General features: G+C 46.3%; 1 protein-coding gene across 1 annotated transcript in view; it reads right to left on the bottom strand.

Moving 5' to 3' along the window:
- SCUBE1 (signal peptide, CUB domain and EGF like domain containing 1) overlaps positions 1 to 20,424 on the bottom strand; it is a 228,838-nt gene that overhangs the window by 71,915 nt on the left and 136,499 nt on the right. Inside the window, exons 8-9 of the mRNA XM_026864497.1 lie at positions 13,732 to 13,848; positions 10,634 to 10,723 (exon numbers count right to left, since the gene is read on the bottom strand). Of these exons, the coding sequence (XP_026720298.1) occupies positions 10,634 to 10,723; positions 13,732 to 13,848 (207 nt within the window). The remainder of the gene's footprint in view (positions 1 to 10,633; positions 10,724 to 13,731; positions 13,849 to 20,424) is intronic.

Raw genomic sequence — 20,424 nt, 5'->3', positions numbered from 1 at the left:
ACAGATTTTACAGCACATGTCAGCAGAAATGAAACTGCAGAACCAGTCCTAGATAGGATTCACCAATATTGTGTGTGCACTATCTCTAATTTAAACTGGATTTTTTTTTTAAGTAAGATTTCAAAGAAACTGCCAGGAATTGGGTGATTCTTTTAAGAGGAGGAAAAAAGTACATACTCATAATTGTTTTTATTCTGAGAAGGCCTAATCTTAAATCATTAGTTGCCATCATCTGTAATGACTCCTTGCATCTCTGTAGCATTTTGGAGCCCTGGTAAGAACCAACACCAGGACTCCACTGTGCCAGCTACTACGAAGTTACAGTCAGGAAACGGTGATGGTGCAAAGGAATTAGAGCAGTTCTGTGGGAGGGCCAGATCCTGCTCAGCTGAGTGGTGTTGGCTCCCCCACCTTAAAGAATGTCGAACTAACTCAGTTTAATGCAAAAAGTATCTGGAATCAAACTGTGCACCAGCTGTGGCCTAATCGCCCCCCTCGGCGCGGGGCGGCTCCTCGCTCAGGCTGGCTCAGCGGCGGCCGCCGGGACCTCGGCGGTTCCCTCGCCCTGGGATGGCGGCACCAGCTGCCCGGGGTACAGCCCCGGGGCACGGCCCCTTCTCAATCCCGCTGCCCTGGGGCTGGCACAGCTCCTCCTCTGAACCTCTGTGTCACAGGGTAGAATCTTACAGGAATAACGAATCATTGGTGGCATCACAACTGCATGCAGGTGAGCTCGTAGCTGTGACTGATGGCGACTAACTGGGTAAAAACCCACTCAAAATCCCACCCAAAATACACAAATTCTGAAAGCCTGAAACTTGGAAGAGATTAAAAACTTAACTCAGGAAAGGCATTTTTTGGGTTTTTTTGTACTACTCTGTTGATGATGCAGATGAGCTTGCCTTTAAGTAAGGGGGAATCTGCAGTACGAGTAAGGAAGGAATGAGACAGAACAGATGATCAGAATGCTGCTGCCATCCCTAAAAACAATTTTCCTGCGAGTGGCAGTACATGTGGTATATGGCATGAGATCAGGGTACAGGGGGGACCCAAAGGACAAGCCCAAGGAGAAACTAAACACACAACTGAAATATTTGAATTCCTAGTTAAGTGAGATCTATGCTATTCTCATGCAAATGATGCTCTGTGGTGCTGAAAGGATGGAGAAAGAGCATTCAGAGGAGTATAATGAAAGAAACAAACAGCTGTGAACAGAGGAAGGGAAACTGAAAGAGCTTCATGTTCAGGGAATGAAAAAGGTGAGACAGAAAGGGTAACTTTCAGGATGTGGAATTCTTCATGCCGTTATGCTTGTCTCCTCATTTCCGTGCAATTTCATGATTGGTAGAATTTTATTTGCATGAAAATAGGATGAGAATTCTGCACTGCCACATACGGAATGTGTGAAGAAACAACCTGGTGAATCTTGCACCAAATCACGAATCCCACAGCTCTCCTTCCAGAAAAGTTGGATTCCTCTTCAGAGAACACTGCCTGTTTGGGGAACGTCACCTGACAGACGGGATCAGGTGTTTGATAAGCACAGGATGAGGCCAGTCTGGTCCCCAAAAACCAGCACGATCACTTGTGACTCTGTTGCTTTTTCTAAGTAGAGAAGCTGAATTTAAGAAAAAATGAAATCCTCTGAGCACTGGGAAGGAGCATTATCTCCTGACCTTGGAGAAATCCTTTCATTTTAAATGGAAAAGAAAAACAATGGAAAGTACTGGTAGGAATTCTGGATACGGTCGGAGTCTTTATCATCAGCAAAGAAACGAAGAAAAGGGATTTTTAGAGGAAATAGCACACCATTCACAAACTCAGTGAATAAAAGTGACGGTAACTCGAGATGAAAGGATCTGCCCTTGAGAGAGAGAGAATGCATGAATGACCGCAGGGATTCCTTCCCCCTGCTTTCTATGATTTCATATAGCAAAGCTGAACTGGCAGAGTTAAAGTGAGGTCTTGGTTTCACAGCTAGTAACCGGGTTAGGGATCCTCCTGGCAATATGCCTGCTAATAATGTTTTAAATACTTCACTGATTAAAGCACACAAAGATTGTGATGCATACAGAGCAGCACACTCGGCTTTCTGGCAGTGAGAATTTCTAAGTCAGATAAAAGCCATTCAGAGAAATAAAGACATATTTTAAGTAATCTGAAAGAGTCCTAGAAGGTAGTACAACAAAGCTAGGAACTGAAGTGCATGCCGAAAAGGTGCTCTTGGCTTAAAGTGACCCTTGGTAGGCTGTAACCATGATCGAAGTTAATTGCTTTAGAAGAACACTTGAAAACAAACACCAGCTTGTCCATCTCCCTGCTCTTTGAGACAGAACACTGGGAGTAGGTTCACCTGGACACTCATTCTATTTTGAAAGAGAACCAGAAATGAAGTCTGCAGAATCCATTCTTAATTCACACTGGAATAAAACAAGCTTAGACTTCTGGAAATTTTCTAATGGAAAACCAGAGCTCCTAATGCTCTTTATTCCAGTGGCTTGGCAGTTGGGGCATTACATGCCACGTTAGAAACCCAGGTCCTGTTTTCTAGTCCTTTAGGTTTATTGAAACTGAAGAATACCAAGGCCCTACCCGGCTATCGGTTACCAACACTGGCCCCAAGGGTAGAGCGCCTTCATCAGTTAGTCTGACTTTACAGCCCAACATTTCCCTTGAAGATGGTTGGCAAATCCCCATGAAAGGGTCCTCAGTATAATCTCCTCACATTTCAAATGAATGCTCTAACCAGACTACATTGTCTCTCTCTTCTGAAGATCCTTCCAGAAAACCAGAGTCTTACCACAAAACTTTTTTCAAGAAAAAAGAAAATCTTTTGCCAGAAAACTCTCATCAGATTAAAGGATTTTTTTAAGGTAAAGAATGCACGGCTTCAGTAAGCTCTACAGTTCTACAGCTCCCTCCTGATCTCCGAAGGAGCTAAATATGGCTCCACCACAGAGTCCTGAAATCCAGAAAATGGTGGATTTCCATAGGAACTACACAATCATTGTGTGTTTTACATAGTAATTCAAGACAGAGGTTTGACTTTGGAGAAGTTATTCACAGTGACCCACCAGAGGAGAGACCTCTGGATGACTGAAAGTATGACTGAGGAAGGTTTCCATGTTGGTAACTGTAATTTTACACATGGCAAGAGAAAACTGCTTTCATTACAAGACTCTGGTAATTCTAGTTAACATTGTAATTCTGTTTTCCCGTAATCAGGAAAGAGCTGTATGTCTCTGCTAGTAGAAAACAGTGATTTGAACAGCTTAAGTCCTGAAATTCCTAACAAAGAAACCACCAGACTGGAGGCAACAGCTTGGGTCAGGTAGGCATGATGGACTAGAAAGCCCATGAGAACAGTTACTCCATGACTCCAAAAACCATAAGCCATAACACCCCCTTGCTGTTCTGCCAAATTTATGTCCTCAGTAGAAAAGGCTTTAATCTTCAAGTTTGCAACACGACACAGTGTTTTGCCAATTACCAGGCCTAGCATAAAGGCCACAGCCAGCATAAAGACTAACCAATAACCAGATTGTATCTGACACAAAAGGGTCAGTCCATGGGTGATTGCTGGGGGTGCAAACCAGTCACTCAGGTTATACATAATCGACATCAATCCCACTGACCCCAACAACGACACCGCACGACCAGCAATGGGTGCAAGAAACAGTGAAATAGAGTCTCCCGAGAAGGGATGGGAGACAGCCAGGGCAACAAGCCAAACACATCAGCCCAAGGAACCCACACACTGAATCTCTGCACAGCCCACGTTTACAAAAGCCAGACCTGAGCGGAGCCCAGTCCCAGGGAGGCGGGAGGTCCTTCCCCAACAGGGAACTCTGCCCAGGGCACCCACCTCACACCCAGACACTGCCCCTCCTGCCAGGGGTCCCGGCTGTTCTCCCTGCTGGGACCCCTGACCTTGGGTTACTCACTGCGGGACCCCTGGGGCTCCTTTACCCAACGGCTCTGTCTGCCAGGCCGCCCACCCTGGGGGGAAGCCTAAAGGGAAACTCCCCCCCCTTGGGAAGGGCTGGGGGGATCACCCACATGTCAGCATCAATGTGGGGCTTGGGGTGGAAACCCCAGCATTTCACACAGGGAGAGGCGGAAGGAAAAAGAAGGCTGTATACTCGCCCTGAGATACTTTTAGCCTTAAGAGCACACAGCCCTGTGCCATCATTTCTTCTGAGCTCTGGAGTCCCAAGAATTTCCAGGTGGACTGGGATTTCTCCTGTGCTGACCAGATGAACCTGCACACAGAGAACGCATCTCAGCTGGGTGCTCTTGCCTTCTCCTCTGCGGGGTGCAGCCCCGCAGCCCTGCTGTGGGTGCTTCCCGAGGGACGGGATGGACTCGGCGGAGCGGCAACAGAGTGGGCAGCTCTGCTGAGAGGTGCCAACGCCTGCCCAGCACCTGCCCAACGCCCCCACAACCTGCACGCTTCTGCCAGGGGCAAGAGCAATGCAAGGGTGGTGCTTGGGAGGGCCGGTCCGCCCTGGGCCCCCGGGGAGCACGTTCAGCTCACACCCAGCTCTGCTCGGTAAGGGCCAGGCCTGACACAGTCCCATACCTGTAGTGGTGATCTGGGGTGGCATCAGCTGTAACCAGGTGCCCTCCTGCCCTGAGGCGACCAGGGCAGGGGTGCTCCCAGAGGATCTGCTCCCTGACAAATGAAAGCCAAAGGGTGCAGAGTGAACAGCCTCATGCTTAGATAACTGTGGTTTAGGAAAAAAACCATATGGCTGATTATTAAGCTGAGATGACTCAAGATACGTAAAGTTGGGTACCACTTTAGGTCCCAATGGGTACATTTAATGTAAGAAGGATCAGCTCTAAAGTTGTAAATCTCTCTATTTGATATAACAGATGCTAAAATGTTTGCCTTTGCTGCAAATACAGTAAGTAATGACCATAAGCTTAAATTGTGTTATTTTTTTAAAATATGATGCAGCAGCTCATTAAAATCCATTGTAAGTACGGGGTTAACAATCTGAAGTCAAACCAGCTTTGACCAGGAGAGGATAAACAAGTTACCTTGGCTGATGTTCCCAGGTGCCTTCAGGAGGCACAAGAGTGGATGGAGACCCAAGCAGCACGCGGAGAGCAGCGCCGCCGTGGCATGGACGTGCCCACAGCAGGACTTGTGCTGGTGATGCCCCAGCCCGAGCCGGCCCTGGCTGCCTGCTGCAGTGCCCGAGAGCCTGGGAGTCAAACTGACCCTGGAAGTGCGCTTCCCAAAGCAAGCCCACGCCAAGGGAAAACAAGATACACCATGCAGTGATGTTCTCTGTCAGAAGCCAACCCAAACTGCAGGTTCCACAGCTCCCATCTCTAGGGATTGCTGGGATTAGCAGACACACCCTTAGCACACTCGGCTCTCCCGGCAGGGAGCTGGTGCTCACTGGAAGTGGCTGGCAGGCTACTGAAAATGGAAGGGAGCCATCTGCAGAAGTCAAATCATTCTTGCCACAACAAGGGAAGATACAGAACTAGTGAAAATACCACCTTCATTGCTGGTTATGTGCCATGAACAGACAGGCCAGAGCCCACGGGAAAACCGGGACGGAGTGTACTACAGGCACACATGTAACATCTGCCAGCCTGGCAAAGCCCGTCCTTGGTGTGATGGCCCAGGTGACTTGAAGCGCTTCCTCGACTACAGAAACAATCTAGGCAGAGGCAAACTTCAGCAGTAACGATGTCCAGGACACTTCCAATGCACTTTACAGTCTACACAAGCACTTCAATTGACAAGAAAATAATTTGTAGGGATCTTGGGAAGCAGCCTCAAGGGAAGGGAAAAAATTACAGTCCTGTATCTGAGGTGGGCTGCAAAAGCCTTACTGATGACCCAAGAAGTCAGTGTCCAGTGGCAAAGCTGTCCTGACACACCATGTGTTGAACACATCTTGGGAAAGAGTGAATTCCAGAGTAGAGTTTGGGTTTCTGAAGACACTTGTAGAGAAGGTGCTACTGCCATTTGCAGAATCACCCTGGCCTTAAACATGCAAGGGAATTTCCTGCACTTCTTAAAGATGGGCTCAATGTCCTCTTGCTCTTTGCTGTACTGAAAAGAACTTTGCAAAACTCTGTGAGACAAGAAACAACCAACCTTCTACCTTCTAGGGTCAGAGGAAGGACATTTTATTGCCTTAGTGAGTTCTTACAACAGTGATCTCTGGAAAGAATGGAAAAGGTCGACTGAAGATAAGGGAGAGAAACGTAGCCCTTGCAGTTGTTCTGAAGCCACTTGGGTTCAAGCCCGTATGAACCCGATCCACTTGACTACTAAAGAATATGGGGAGGGAAATGAGACATGGTGAGAAATGGGTCAGGCCCACCTCTTCAAAAATAAGATCTAAGAAATGTCCTGGATAGAACATTGTGGTTGCATCACTGAAACATCTTAAGGATTCACACAGCCTAGTAAGGCCTGTGGTGACAATGTGCCAAGTGACTGCATTTTGAAAGACAATCTAAAAAATACATGATAACATTTCTTGGCTCTAAGAGCTGATGTAAAAAGTAGCCAAAGAACAAAGCATTACCTCTGATTAGGAGATGAGGACTTTTTGAGTCTTAAGAGCAGACAGTTCTGCAGTTCTGCTTCCTCAAAGAGGAAGTTCCCAGCTGCCTGTCACATCTTTGTGCTGACTTGAGCAGCTGACTTACTCGTAATGAGGCAGCCCAACGGCATGACCGATGCTGTGCAATCTATTTTTGTGTCCGTGGGATCAAGTTCTATGTAAAAACCCCAATCATTGCTCTAAAAGAACTCTGTAGCCTTTTCAAGTGAAAGAGAGCACCCAAGACTAGAGTAGTACTGTCAGTGAGACTTGATGATTTCCAATATACAGAACGATGAAGCACTAGGCCAGTGGATGCCTCATCTTTACAGCTGCAGACTCTGGGGCCATGGGACAGGAATTCTGTCCAGGGCTGCAACAGCAAAAAGAGATTTGGAAACTGGATACATCAATAAAAGCAACTTCCACTGCTGAAAGTGTGACACCGGACAAAATATGTTGAGGGTATGTGTATTAGTAGGATTGAGTGGAAATTTGGCATTTCTGAAGTTGTGTGCCCACCCCAGAACGGCTTTCATCCAGGTAGGCAGGGCATGAGACACTGTGTTTCAAACTGATGCTGCATCTAGACTGAACTATATGTAATAATTAAATGCATTAGCACACTGCTCTAATGAGGCAGGGCAGTCTCATGCTATGATGCTATGACAGGAAAAACAGTCCTGGCAGATAAGTTCTTGAGGAGAAGAAGGGAAGGGAAAATGAGGAGGTTGCTGTGACTGCTCCTAAGAAACACACTGAAAATATTTTAGAAAAAATTGTGTTGTACCATACAAAACAGAGATTTGAAACTAATTTTAAGAGCTAACTATACCAGATGTTTAAGGAGACCTGAAGACACTGGTTGTGCCCTACGGACCTGCAGTAAGTGCGAGGTGCCCTGCAGCACGGTGGCTGTGAACAGAGGAGGGTGGGGCGTGTGCACTCCTGCAGGTGACTGGGCACCTGCCCTCCTGACCCACAGAACGTGCCTGGCTCAGCGTCTGGCCCGCAGCGGCCACCGCAGAGCTCCGGCAGAGCCTCCCCCGGAGCCCAGCTGGGGCGCAGTAAGGCTGAGCTCCGGCCGTCCCCAGCAGCACTGCCCGGGGAGGGGAGGACAACGCACACGAGCCAGGGAGAGGTTACTCAGTGCCACCTCTTCAACGAGAGCAGCCTCTACTCAGAGTCGGAGTGTTTTTCTCTGAACAGGGGAGATAAAGGACAGCTGGAAGCCCCCAGGGTCTTTCCAAACATTATGAAGAGTCAGATGAAAATTCCTAGAAATCACCACACGGCTCTAAAGGGAAGGTTTCTTGGAGATCATCAAAGATGGGTTTCTTGTCTGCCTCACAAGATCTAGATGAAAATGCATCTAATGGGAAGGAAGAAAGGAAGGAAGGAAGCGTATTTATCTGCTTTTCTCTGTTTAAGATTTAGCCACAAGTCCCAGGCCCATGACCAGGACCCGGGCCCCTGTCAGAGTCAGTCAGAGCTACAGAGGGGCCAGTCTTGCTGTAGCAAAATGTGAGCCACGTCTGGCAGCAGGCCCTTCTCCTGAAGGGATCTCATGCAAACACATTCTTAGACTTGGCTGATACTAAGGGTGATAAAGACCATCCATAGTCATTGTAATGACAAGGGACTAGAAAATATGGTCTCAGGGCTTGCAATTGAAAGCATCTTTCATCAGACTACTAACATTACATGAAGTCATCTACTTTTCTACTCTCCCAAGACTGCCCGCGGGAGGGTCAAAAATCCCAGTCCATTTACAGAAGCTGGTAACAAAGTTTCCTGAGGAGCTTTCCAGTACTTTCTAAAACAGCTGCTTAGGAAGCATCTGAAGACACATGGAATTTCATGGAAATGCCATTATACTTTTGAAAGGTAGTAAGACTCCATTAAAAAAAAAAAAATTGTGGATTTTCTGAGCATCAGAAGTCAGTAGAAATAAACAAGTAGAAAAGTCCCTAAGTAATAAGCCACCCACTCAGATCTCACTAATTAAATTTCTTTTCAGCTCTAGTTAATGTTTTTCTAAGGAATCAGTCGTTCAAACACAGCATGTCCATAAACTCTCAGCTCATCTGGCACCTGCTAATACAGGAGCTACTGAAGAGTTAAACAATGTCTTTTGCAAACCAGATTCTTAACTCTCTCCCTAAACCTGTTTCTAGAGTCTGTGTTCAGCTTGGAGCTTGCAAACCCGGTGTAAGTAAGAAGCTTGTTGCTAATCGTTGCTGCTGGACTTCTGTAAGCAGTGTGAGCTCATTTTCAGGTTGGATAATTACTGCTGTCAGAGGGGGAGGCAGTGCACTCTGTGCCTCCGTCCCTCTAAACCGTACTGCACAGACTGTTAGTGGCTGGGCAAACTCACCATCAGACCTGGAGGACTGGATTTTCCAGTGGTCTAGAGGACCTCCGTACATTTTTGTTCTGACTTCCTGTGAGACTACGGGTCTCAGTGAAATTACAGCTAAGAGTGTTAATAGCACCTTTAGAGAGCAAGGTGAGCTGCCTCATAGCTTTCGTTAGCATGAATTAATTTAAACACTGCATCATTAAACAACAAACTGATACGGGTCACTGGCTACATCTGCAAACTAACTGCAAATTAACATAGATAATCTGCAAATAAAGGAACATATGCCCAGGCTTTCACAGGAGGGAAAATATTCTCCCTCAACATTACCACCTCATGCCGTTCCAGAGCTGCAGCCCCACGGCGTTTCCAAGGCAGGGGCTGCGCGCTGGCCTGCGGTTCAGCGGATGGTTTGTCACGGGAGATGAGATACAAGTGACATGGAAACTTTATAAATGTTATCACCTGCTGCAACTATTAGCCCAGCAATCAAGCAAACATCCCAGGTGAGGCTCCCAAGCTCCTAGAGGGGGTCCTGCCAGGCAGGCGTGGATGTCAACAGCCAGAGCTGAGCTCGCCCAGGGCCAGCAGGGCAGAGTCTGCAACGGACTCAGGGCTTTAAGAAAGGGAACAGCACCAGGAAGGAAAAGAGCAGAATCCTGTCTTGCCAGAATCACTTCCGTGGGTGAAGATCCCCTGTCCTGTAGACAGTTCGCTGGCTACACCTCACCAATGCTTGCTACGTTTAACACCTAGTGGAAGTAACTGTATGTGGTGAGTAGGGCACCAGAACGGAAACCAGAGTAATAAACCACCTGAAAACCTCCAGCCCACTGGTGTCACTCAGCAGTCTGTGCTACCCTGTGCCTCGGTCACATGAAAAGAGTCTGGCAGAGGTCCAGCCACTCTACCCGTTCTATCTCCAAAAGGTCATTCCCACTAATGGCCATAAATGTAACATGAAGAAGACGAGCACAAGGGTGCGCAGTGGGTTAACTGAGAGCAGAAGCTAAAGAATTATCCTCACTGTTCAATGCACTTCCTCATCCCTTCCACCCTCAGGCTCCAACAGCACAGAGAAACAAGCCAGCTTCAGGCTTGAAAGAAGAACATACAGAAACTCACTAGTCACTAGGGAAAAATCTTTCAGTGGTTACTAAAAGGCTAGCTGCACAAAGGAAATAAATGAATTTCCAGTCATAATATTTACATTTCAGTCAAAAGCAGTGCAAATATTAAGTATGCAAATGCAGTTGCTCATTTAACGCCACACATGTAATAGTACATTGTTTCATACCATCACCCCCTTTTAAATCAATAAGCAGGTCTGCAACATGAGATTTCTCAGGAATCCTACAGCAACACATACACACAAACACACACAAATCACATGTAAGAAGTAGCTTGCATAAGGTAAGTAAGGTTAATGGCAAAAGCTTCTTTCTATGCAGAAGAAATTGAACATTAAAGCTGCAGCATTAGGAAAAAAAAGTTTAAAAACAAGAAATGAAGTTGTACAACAGATGAGAACTTAACAAAATCGGTGACCTTTCCATACAGATGAAGTCAGGTTAAAAAAAACCAAACCAAACCAAAACCAAAAGGACCAAATGAGACCAAAGGAGAACCTCCCCCCCACACACATACAGACAAAAGTGAGAGCACAACAAAGGAAGTGGAAGAAAAGTGTTACCCATAAGTAGCCGCCGTTTCACCCGCTTGTCCACATCAGCTACTGACGTGGCATTGTACTCAGAACTCTCAATTGCAGCCTCATCCTTCTCTAAAACACAAGTAAGGGACAAACATGGAGCAGTTGGTTAATCACAAGCCCAATTTTCCACTGCCTAAGACAGTTTCTTGGCATGGCACAGCCAAAGCCAAGAAGCAAGGCATGAAAGCACTAAATCCCCGTTAGAGAGTTAATTCCCTTTGAGACCCCAGGACAAAATTAACGGGTGTTTAGGGAAAGGAGGAAGAAAGAGAGGGAGGAGAAAGAATGGTCAACTATGAAGTAATTAACTACATATGGGAAGCTGGATTCCTACTGGAGAACAAGACAGCTACCAGGAGTGCCCCAGAGAGGTGTTAATGGTGAAAATTAAAACTCAGGGATGCTAGTTAAACAAACTACCAAAGACAAACTGTCAAGTGCTTCGGGCTAGTGGGGGCACCGGGATCTGAAGGTGGCAGGCAGAAGAACGAGACAGACAGAGCGAGCTGGAAGAGTCCGGTGATGGATGGGCATGGACGCACCAGAGTCTCGTACAGACTGACACATCGTGAGGAGAAACCAAACGACAGCATGCAAATTAAACAAAAACAACAACAAAAATAAACAAACAACAAACCAAACAAACACAAAAAAAGATCAATTTGGGCAGTGCTGGTTGCCTGCTTGTCTATGAAACACTACTAGCTAAACATTCAATGCTAGGAAAGATGTTGCAAGAACAGGGTTTAGTAATTTTATAAGCATGCAGTAAGCAAGATGTCAGCAAAGGTCGTTGTACGAGGTAGTCTGATATCCTACATGTAAGAGTTCCATACAGCGTAATGAGGACTTTAGTTTGGTTATGCTTCACTAGAAATACACAGAAACAGTCACAAGTGTGGGAAGAGATGATCAGTAAGGGAAATAAAATAAAGATTTCTGATACTGGAGAGCAATGGAGAAGCAGCAGCTGGGTAAATAAAATGATTTATACAGAGAGGGGAATGCTTATTAGGAAAACAAAAAACAAGATGCAAAGTGGGGACTTTCACATGCAGCAAACAAAAAAATAAAAGGGTAAGTCAAGCAAACGAAGACAAAATATGTTAGACAAAGGGTCAACAAGTATTTATCTGGCATTGCAGAAGTTTGCATTCTTGCAGTGATGCCTGGAATATACACACCACTGAAGACAGCAAACACGGGAATCACTGAAGTGAGGAGGAGGAGGAGGCTGGCAGGTTTTGTTTGTGGCAACACTACATGGTTGAGTGGTAACAAGAAGTTGTTTTGTTTTGTTTTTAACAAGTTCTAGATGGGATCAGGCTGCAATAGAGGCTTTTGTTTGAGGTTTGTTTTTTTTTTTATTTTGCTCTGTAAATAATTAATGAACGTCAGTTATCAGACAAGACAGGCAATCAGGAACCATCACCAGAAAGCAGGAATAAAAATGTAAAAAATAAATTAAAAAATGTGAAAGTATTCTAAGAGAAAGAACTACTTAGAGGGAAGAAAATCAGCACAGGCAGTAATATGTGACTTATATCACAAGACCAAGGAATGTAACATGGAGTTGTATGTATCACATTACAAAAATGGAAAAAAAAAGCAAAAAACAGGTGCAGTCTACACAGCTTTTAAAATCATTTTTACATGCTGGACAAAAACCCCCATCAATCCAAGGATATTAACGAACACTAATAAATAGAAGATCAATTCTCCATCCAATAAACCCTGCTCTCAAGGCCCTCGCTCTTGCAGATCCTCCGCATCTGGCAGTGCCGCAGGCTTGCGGAGGGTTATGCCAAGAGTGGGACTGTACGACGGGGCCGTAGGACGGGGCCCTCCCTCCACGTTAATCCGGAGTAGAGCGAGCCCCGGGGGTGAGCACGCGGCAGAGCCAGAGGGCAGCGCTGGAGGGCAGAGACCGAGGGTAGAGCAGGAGGGCAGAGCTGGAGAGCAGAGCTGGAGGGCAGAGCTGGAGAGCAGAGCTGGAGGGCAGAGTCCGAGGACAGAGCAGGAGGGCAGAGTCCGAGGGTAGAGCCCAAGGGCAGAGCGCGAGGGCAGAGCCGGAGGGCAGAGCCGGAGGGCAGAGCCAGAGGGCTGAGCCAGAGGGCAGCGTGCCCGGCCCGCGGAGCTGCCCCGTCCGGCCCAGCCCTCGCCCGCACGCGCCTGGCTGAGTCCAAGGCTCGGCAGGGAGCTCTGGGCCACGGCTCTGCCCAAGGGGTGGCCACGGAGAACTGACAGGCTCTGTGGCCCTCAAGTGCTCGGCCTTGCAGTGTAGACAGAGGAGAGAAAAGGTGACAAAGGTGTGTCTGTGCTTTTTTAGTGGCAGGAGATTACTACGAATTTGTGACAGTTTGAAATTAAACAAACAAAAAAAGCCAACAATGCTAGTGAAAACCATTATGGATTTTAGGTTCTGATCTGTGAGTAAGAATTTCCAAATTTTAACTTGCAAAATTTTTTTTTTTTATTTAGGAAAAAAAAAAAATCAGAGTGGAAAGAAACGGTGTTAAGCAAACAATGTATTTTATAATGATAAATGTTTGGACAGCATCTCCCAAGATGCTCCATCTCTTGAACGGCTTTTCCCTACGGACAAGCTGAGTGAAAGCTTATTCACTGCAAGTGCTGTAATTTTTAGAATCACAAAACATACAACAGGGAAGAAAGGACCTCATGATGATTAACTTTCCCTGATAAGAGCTTATAAAAGAGGATCATTTTCCTCACCTCGCTTACGCAAGGAAGTCTTGGCTCATGAAAGAGCTGAACTTTCTTTCACACTTACAAATGTTCTACAGCTTTTTACTTCAAAAATTATTAGTGCTATGAAAAGAAATAAAAGTTGCAAAGCAGTAACGCAGGGATACTTCATTAACAAACGTTTTGACAGAACACACACAAATGCCTCTCTCTATGGAGCAGGACCTGCCGGCGCACGCTCCTCCCGGCAGCCCTGCAGATCCCCTGGGAGACACACACACACACACACACACACACACACACAGAGATGTGCACAGAGGTATTCTAGCAGGAATACGAAACAAAACGCGCTGCAGAGAAGTACTTACCAATGCAGGTTCGGCCATCTGAGTGTAGGGCATACTTCTGATGACAACCACACACAGGACCAGAATCTGTGTCATCACAGGTGTGTTGGCAGCCTCCATTCCCATAGTTACAGGTTACTAGTTAAGCCCCAAATGAATGTGTATATATGTATATATAAATAAAATGACAATGAAACCAATTAGTCTTTTCAACGAAAGCAATTAGGCCTTTCAGAATTCAGAAGAGCAGTAACAAACCAAGACATATGGCAACATCACATTTATATTTGCAGTTATTTGCGTTTCTTATTCCTTCTGACCCCCCTTATCTTTGCCACGCTCCTGTCTCTCGCCCTCCTCTCAATCCATGCAGTGAAGAAAAAAAGAGAAAGAAAAAAGGAAGGTTTTTCCTCAGCCTATTTGTATCTGTAATTTCAGTAGGAGTGGTCAGCCAATTCCATCTCTTCCTAAAGGCCACCTGTGCTGTACGTGGCATGAAGCAATGCCCAGTCTACTAACACAGATGTATGCTTCAAGTCTATAGGCAGCATTTCTCTTTTCCTTCCCCTTCTTTCTCTAAGTGGAGGAAGCAGAGACCAAACAGCCAGAACAGAACCATCTGAATCTTGAAATCTATTATTTCAAGCACTGGTTCTCCTATAGTAGAAGAATGTTTACAGATAAAACAGGAAACGTTGTTTTTTTCTTTTCTTCTCTAAACACAAACTACAGGGCTGTTATGGCCCTGCAGCCTGACAGCCTCAGCTAGGGAGGAAAGAGCAGAGATGTCACTGGCACCTCCAAGCACATGGTGCCAAAGGGCTTTTAGCAATTAACGTGCCCTGCAGTGGAAAAATACTACACATTAAAGCAAACAGTTTTCATGACAGGTAGAGTTCTGAAGGGTACATCAGTTACCAGATCAGATTAACTTTCCTTTGTCACATGATGGATTTAATTTCTGACTCTGAAGGCAAACCAGTTTTTCCATATTAAGCTGGCTGGTGCCATTGCCAACACCTCTCCTCTGCCCCTGCTCCGTTTCATTCTTTGCAGTCACAGAGCTCGATGCTGAATAACACAATTCTGATTTGACTGAGATCTGAATTCTATTTACTGTCTTTATATACAGGTAATTTGGACTAAGGTCTTCATTAGTGTACATATATACTGGCAGATACCGGGCAAATCCAAGATATCATTATTCAGTTAGATCATACTCATCATTTCACAGGGCTTCAGTGTGTTCAAATATCATAGTAATTTAAATACTAACTCCTACTAGTCAGAAGGAACTCCCTTACATTGGTCTTAGCAGAATTTTCTTTTTAGATAAGAAAGTTTATAAACGAGCCAAGGTAGAAAATCGCAATACAGAGTAAAACCAAGACAATGGTTAAGAGGATTTAAAAATCATGATCTAAATTTAAACTGAGGTTCTATCAAATCCAACAGCACTAATCTGATGTAACTGCCCACCGACCTCAGTGCCTCTGCTTTAACACTAGCTGCTTAAAATGGAGTAGACTGGAGTTTTCAGTCACAGTAACCAGAATGGAAATATCCCAGTGCTGAGCACTCATGGCTCTCCCAGCAATCACTTCAGTATTCCGCTTACAATGGAACAACTGAGGGAGACCCACCACAGCATACCCAACAGAATGCCCACCCAAACCTCCTGCCAGAGGGAACGGCAAGTTTTACATCTGCAGTCCCTGGAGCCTGGCGCAGGGCCCCGCAGGAACTGCCCATCCCTGCGTGCGCCGTCAGCACGGAGCAGAGGCCGCTACAGGCACGAGCATCCCTGGTCCATCACATGGATACTCTGAGTAAAATCCCTCTGTGTTCAGAGGAACTGAGGGAATAGACACACGGCCCGGGGGTAAGAACTACCCCCGGGAAGAGGGATTCCCACCTCTCCTCCCAGGAATATTGCTGATTTATCCAACTGGAAAGAATGTCAGTGAGGGTGATGGAGGGCAGCCTGATCCATGTCCTGTTTTTGGAGCTTGAGTTTGGGCGCTAGACTGGAAAATGGGAATTGTGGTTCAGTCCCACCAGACCGAGAAGGGAACTGAACTCACATTCCCCAAGTCATAGGAATCCTAAACTTCCTAGGATTACATTTAAAAAGCCCCCTAAGCAACAACCATCCCCAGGCGCTCTTTCTCCATCTCCAGTTTTATAACTTAGCTATTGATTTATTTTTGTGAAAAAAGACATGAAGGAAACCATTCTGCTTTGAATCAAATGGCAGCAACATTTCATTTCCTTCAATACACAACAACATTTTAGCTTTTATTTTTGATGCAAAACTAATTAAATTTTACCTTAATTCTCCATTCTTAAACCTCCCGCCTTTCCAATGCAGTCATGCTTACAAATCACTTCCTTGCTCAACACTACTCCTGCCCTCATCCACCTCTCTTCTTTTTGCCCCTTCTTTGATTTTGCAATGTCTGGGGTTAATCTTTTCCTTGTGGCTCCCTCTGCCACATTAGATATGCGGCAGTGACTTGGTTCCCCTGGAGGAGGCTGAGCCGGAGCCCAGAGCCGGGTTGCCGGGCTGCAGCCGGGCTGTGAGCTCTTAGGCCGGGCTGGGACCAGGGGGGCACCGGGGCTACAGACGGCGGCTGCTTCCCACCCCCCAGAGCTGGGGCAGCTGCAGGGCGAGTCGGGGAAGAGGATGTCTGTCTGTCTGTCTGCCTGCCCTCCCTCCCTCCCCTTGACCCCTCACGCCACTCCCTGGGCGTTCATTCAGTGTTTCTATCCCTGCGGGACCGCAGTGCCATCAGGAATTAAGTGAAAGGTGTTTAGGCCAGATGTTTAAATACATTACGAGTCAACAGTATTTTTATTGAAGATTTTGAGGTGCAATCACAAGCAACAAAGTGTGTATTTTAAACAACTTGGCCGCAGTGGTTATTTCTGGTGTTCCTTGTTGAAAGCCTCTGCTGGCAGAGGGAAAAATACCCCAATGTGGTTGCTCCAATCCACACAATATAGGGGACTTTTCCTTATTTTATTTGTCTAGGAAAAATTGCCCTGGACAGATGGGGTTTATAGCAAATCCTGCAGAATCACACAATTCTCTTATAGTTTCTCTCCATACTAAAGTTACTGGTTCCTGTTCCGTCCAGTCAATGAAATACATGTTCCTTTCCCTGTCTCTTACAAATTTTAGTAAATCATCTTTTTGAAAGATTTTAAGTTTTGTCTAGACTACAATTTATTTATTTATTTTAAACTGGAGCTTGACACTCTGCAGGGAAAAATGGTACAAAATCCAGTTGTAAAATATGTAATTCCAATTTTCTTCCAGCCTTAGTTCTGTGGCAGAGACAATGTGAATTTTCTCTTGCTTAGAGGAAGAAAATCAAAATTATTTAAAAGCAAAGGGACATCCAGATCTACTCCATTTTTTGTCAGAAAGCATTAAAGCAAAATTAATGAGAAATCTTAAAGTGTTCTTTTAAAAATGGTTTCGAATAGATTTGGACTGTAGAGCTGTGCAAAGGCCTGTGTGCTCATTCAGAGCCTGGGACATTCATTAGAGGCAAACAAAAAGGGAAATTCTGACAGAGAGATCACCTTTGAATATTGTAACTCGTTACAAAGAGATGGAGAATATTAAGTATTTTTTTTTGCCAAAGGAGAAAATACACATATCTGTGAGCACTCAGATATACTTATCCCCACGCAGGAGGTTTCAAAGCAGAGTGACAGCATTGCACTGGGAGTGCTCCAGCACTCACCTATGTCCTGAGCGCAGCCCAAGGCCCTTCCCTCCCCGGGGGAGCAATGCCCTGGCCGGGACCCTGCGCGGTGACGGGGGCCCTGCGCGGTGACGGGGACCCTGCGCGGTGACGGGGACCCTGCGCGGTGACGGGGACCCTGTGTGGTGATGGGGACCCTGCGTGGTGACAGGGACCCTGCGCGGTGACGGAGGCCCTGCGCGGTGACGGGGACCCTGTGTGGTGATGGGGACCCTGCGCAGTGATGGGGACCCTGCGCGGTGACGGAGGCCCTGCGCGGTGACGGGGACCCTGCGCGGTGACGGGGACCCTGCGCGGTGACGGGGACCCTGTGTGGTGATGGGGACCCTGCGCGGTTATGGGGACCCTGCGTGGTGACGAGGACCCTGTGTGGTGATGGGGACCCTGCGCAGTGACGGGGACCCTGTGCGGTGACGGGGGCCCTGCAGAGCGGAGCACACGCGGCTCTGGCAGGTTCCGGAGCGTTCTCCCCACGCCGCTGCCCGGCAGGCTGCAGACCGAGCCCTTCCTTCGCTGCCCCCGCCCCGGCTCCTGACACGGCCTGACCCCCCCGAGCCCCCCAGGCCCCATTGCCTGCGTGGGCTGGGGCTGCCGGCTGAGCTCAGCGCTCCTCAGCCCCAGCTCTGCAGGGAGGCCACAGCCTCCCCCCTGCCCACACAGGGACTGTCCTGAAAGGACATCTGGATGAGGACACAAGCAGCAACTGTCTGGAAGAGGACTGATATCTTGGAGAACAAAAGGGATTTTCACGTACTTATCTCACTAAATAACGATACTGATGTTCTGTGCTAAAACCTCCAGAAGACAGAAAATACCAGAACTCAGTCTCACTCTACAGACTAAATCCTGCTTTCAGTGCACCTCTGAGCTGTCACACTGACCCTGCCCTGGTCTCCCACCTGACAGGCCCACGACTAGGAGTATTTGAAAGTGGGTGGCCAAATATTAGACCTAGCATTTAGTACCCACTAACCCACAAAATCCCTCAGAACACAAGGTCCTGATCTTGTCCGCATGTGGACTGAAATATATACTAGGGCTCTGATGCCACCGAATTTGCAACAAGACAGATCTTTTGTTTTTGCAGCATGGCTTTCTGTGACACTCAAACCAGCACACTGAAATTTCAGATAAACAGAAAATGGTGCTGCTTTTTAACTAAACAGGCCACTGAATATATAATTTATATAACTATATGGGCATCTCTTTCTATGTGACAAAGCTGGGCAGGCAACATTGCTTGCATTATTTATTCTAGCATGGCCTTACATTTTTAACATTCTGGAGATCTTTGCACTGACAGTGAATAGCTGCATGAGAACACTGTCAGCTGGGGCTGAAAAGCTCCCACTTGGCATCTTATTGTAAACAGACTGGACGGGATTTTAGAATTACTTAGCACTAGCCCTCCTGCTCACTTCAGTCATTATTATCAGAAGGGACAGATAGAAATAGCTGCAGTTAAGGTTATCCAGCATTTTCATTAAAGGACTCAGTTTTCACTTGTTTATAACTCCAGCAGAATTATTTCCTTTAGGCTGCAGCTTGCAGGTATGTGTATCTACTTCAGGTTTCCTCTCACTTTCTCACGTTCCAGCTAATAATGAGATTACCAAAAAATGTCTTGGTTTGTTCACATTAGATGAAAAAACCTTCAGTTTATTAAAAATTACTAATGCAATCATGCTCAGGAGCAGGATCTTAAAATCCATCAGGGATGCAGATATAGAAAGAGGAGGTCATTTCCCACATTTTTCCACTATAATCTGGAACCAAATTCACTATTCCTAAATCTCTTCTTTCTGCTGCCAGTAACTATCTATGAAAACCACTGACAAAGCATATTCTTCTTCTAATGGCTTGTGTACACAGAAAACGGTAGTTTCCTGCTGCTTTGGGTCTAAAGGACTCAGCTCTTCGAGCAGTTATGACCAGCTCTGTACGACTCTGCTTGCTGTACTTCTAGATGACCTCCTGAGGTCCCCCCCAGCCTCAGTGCCTGTGTTTTCCTAGCGTGGGGGCAAGATTTTTTTTTTTTTGTAACTGGGAAACTGTATGTTTAAAATTTACACTAAGAAACCACTGAAGTTGCAATATTAAGCACTCAAAACCCGACAAAATACCAGAGTTCTGATACACAGACTTATTGTATCGTGATAACGATCCTTAATGACAACTGCAGAAAACACTCCTGTCTTATTCCATGCACAGGGGAGCTGGGGAGTCAGGTCTGTGGAGACAGCTGGAGAACCTTGTCTCATCTGCTGCAGAAGGAGCAGTAAATCAGAAACAGACTGTCAAGAAAGGACGGTCTTGTTCAGTGAGCCCTAAAACCCCCATACCTGCCCTGCCATGGAATTGCTCCTGGGGACTTGGCTCGTCACTTGACTCCCATCTATTACAGTCACAAATACTATATTCCCTTCTCCGTGGCTTTTGCAACCACAGCTGGAGTCACTGGGAGCTCGGCTTTGTTCGTCCTGAAGTGCTATAAACGCTGCGCTGGGTCCTGGGCGGTTCTTGTTAATCACCTATCACTACTAAATGGCTCTGACATTAACATCTTTATATTCACTTCCCAGTTGTAAGACAGGCAAACCAGTACTTTTGAACTTGACAAGAGTGTTCTGAAAAGTACCAATGCCTCCAAAGCACTCTGACATTACAGTAATGAGTATCATGGGGAAACCCATGAGGAAATTAAAAATTTTAAGTTCACAATAGGGTTTAAATACTGTGCAGCAGGCAAGGCATGACACGGAGTTCTGGAGAGGAAGGCACTGAACAAAAGCCTGTTTAATGAGCACTGGCCACGGCGCCCACTGAATGAAGCAAGACCCCACCGGTGGCTGCCGTATTAGCATGCCATGACTTAACCAGGTGAGACATAACCATGTCATTAGGCGTAGTGACAATCCCATAATGCAGGCAGAAAAAG

Source organism: Athene cunicularia, assembly GCF_003259725.1.
Source record: "Athene cunicularia isolate RWA chromosome 1 unlocalized genomic scaffold, athCun1 chr1_part2, whole genome shotgun sequence".
Classification (NCBI taxonomy): domain Eukaryota; kingdom Metazoa; phylum Chordata; class Aves; order Strigiformes; family Strigidae; genus Athene; species Athene cunicularia.
This window is presented reverse-complemented; position numbering and strand designations above follow the sequence as displayed.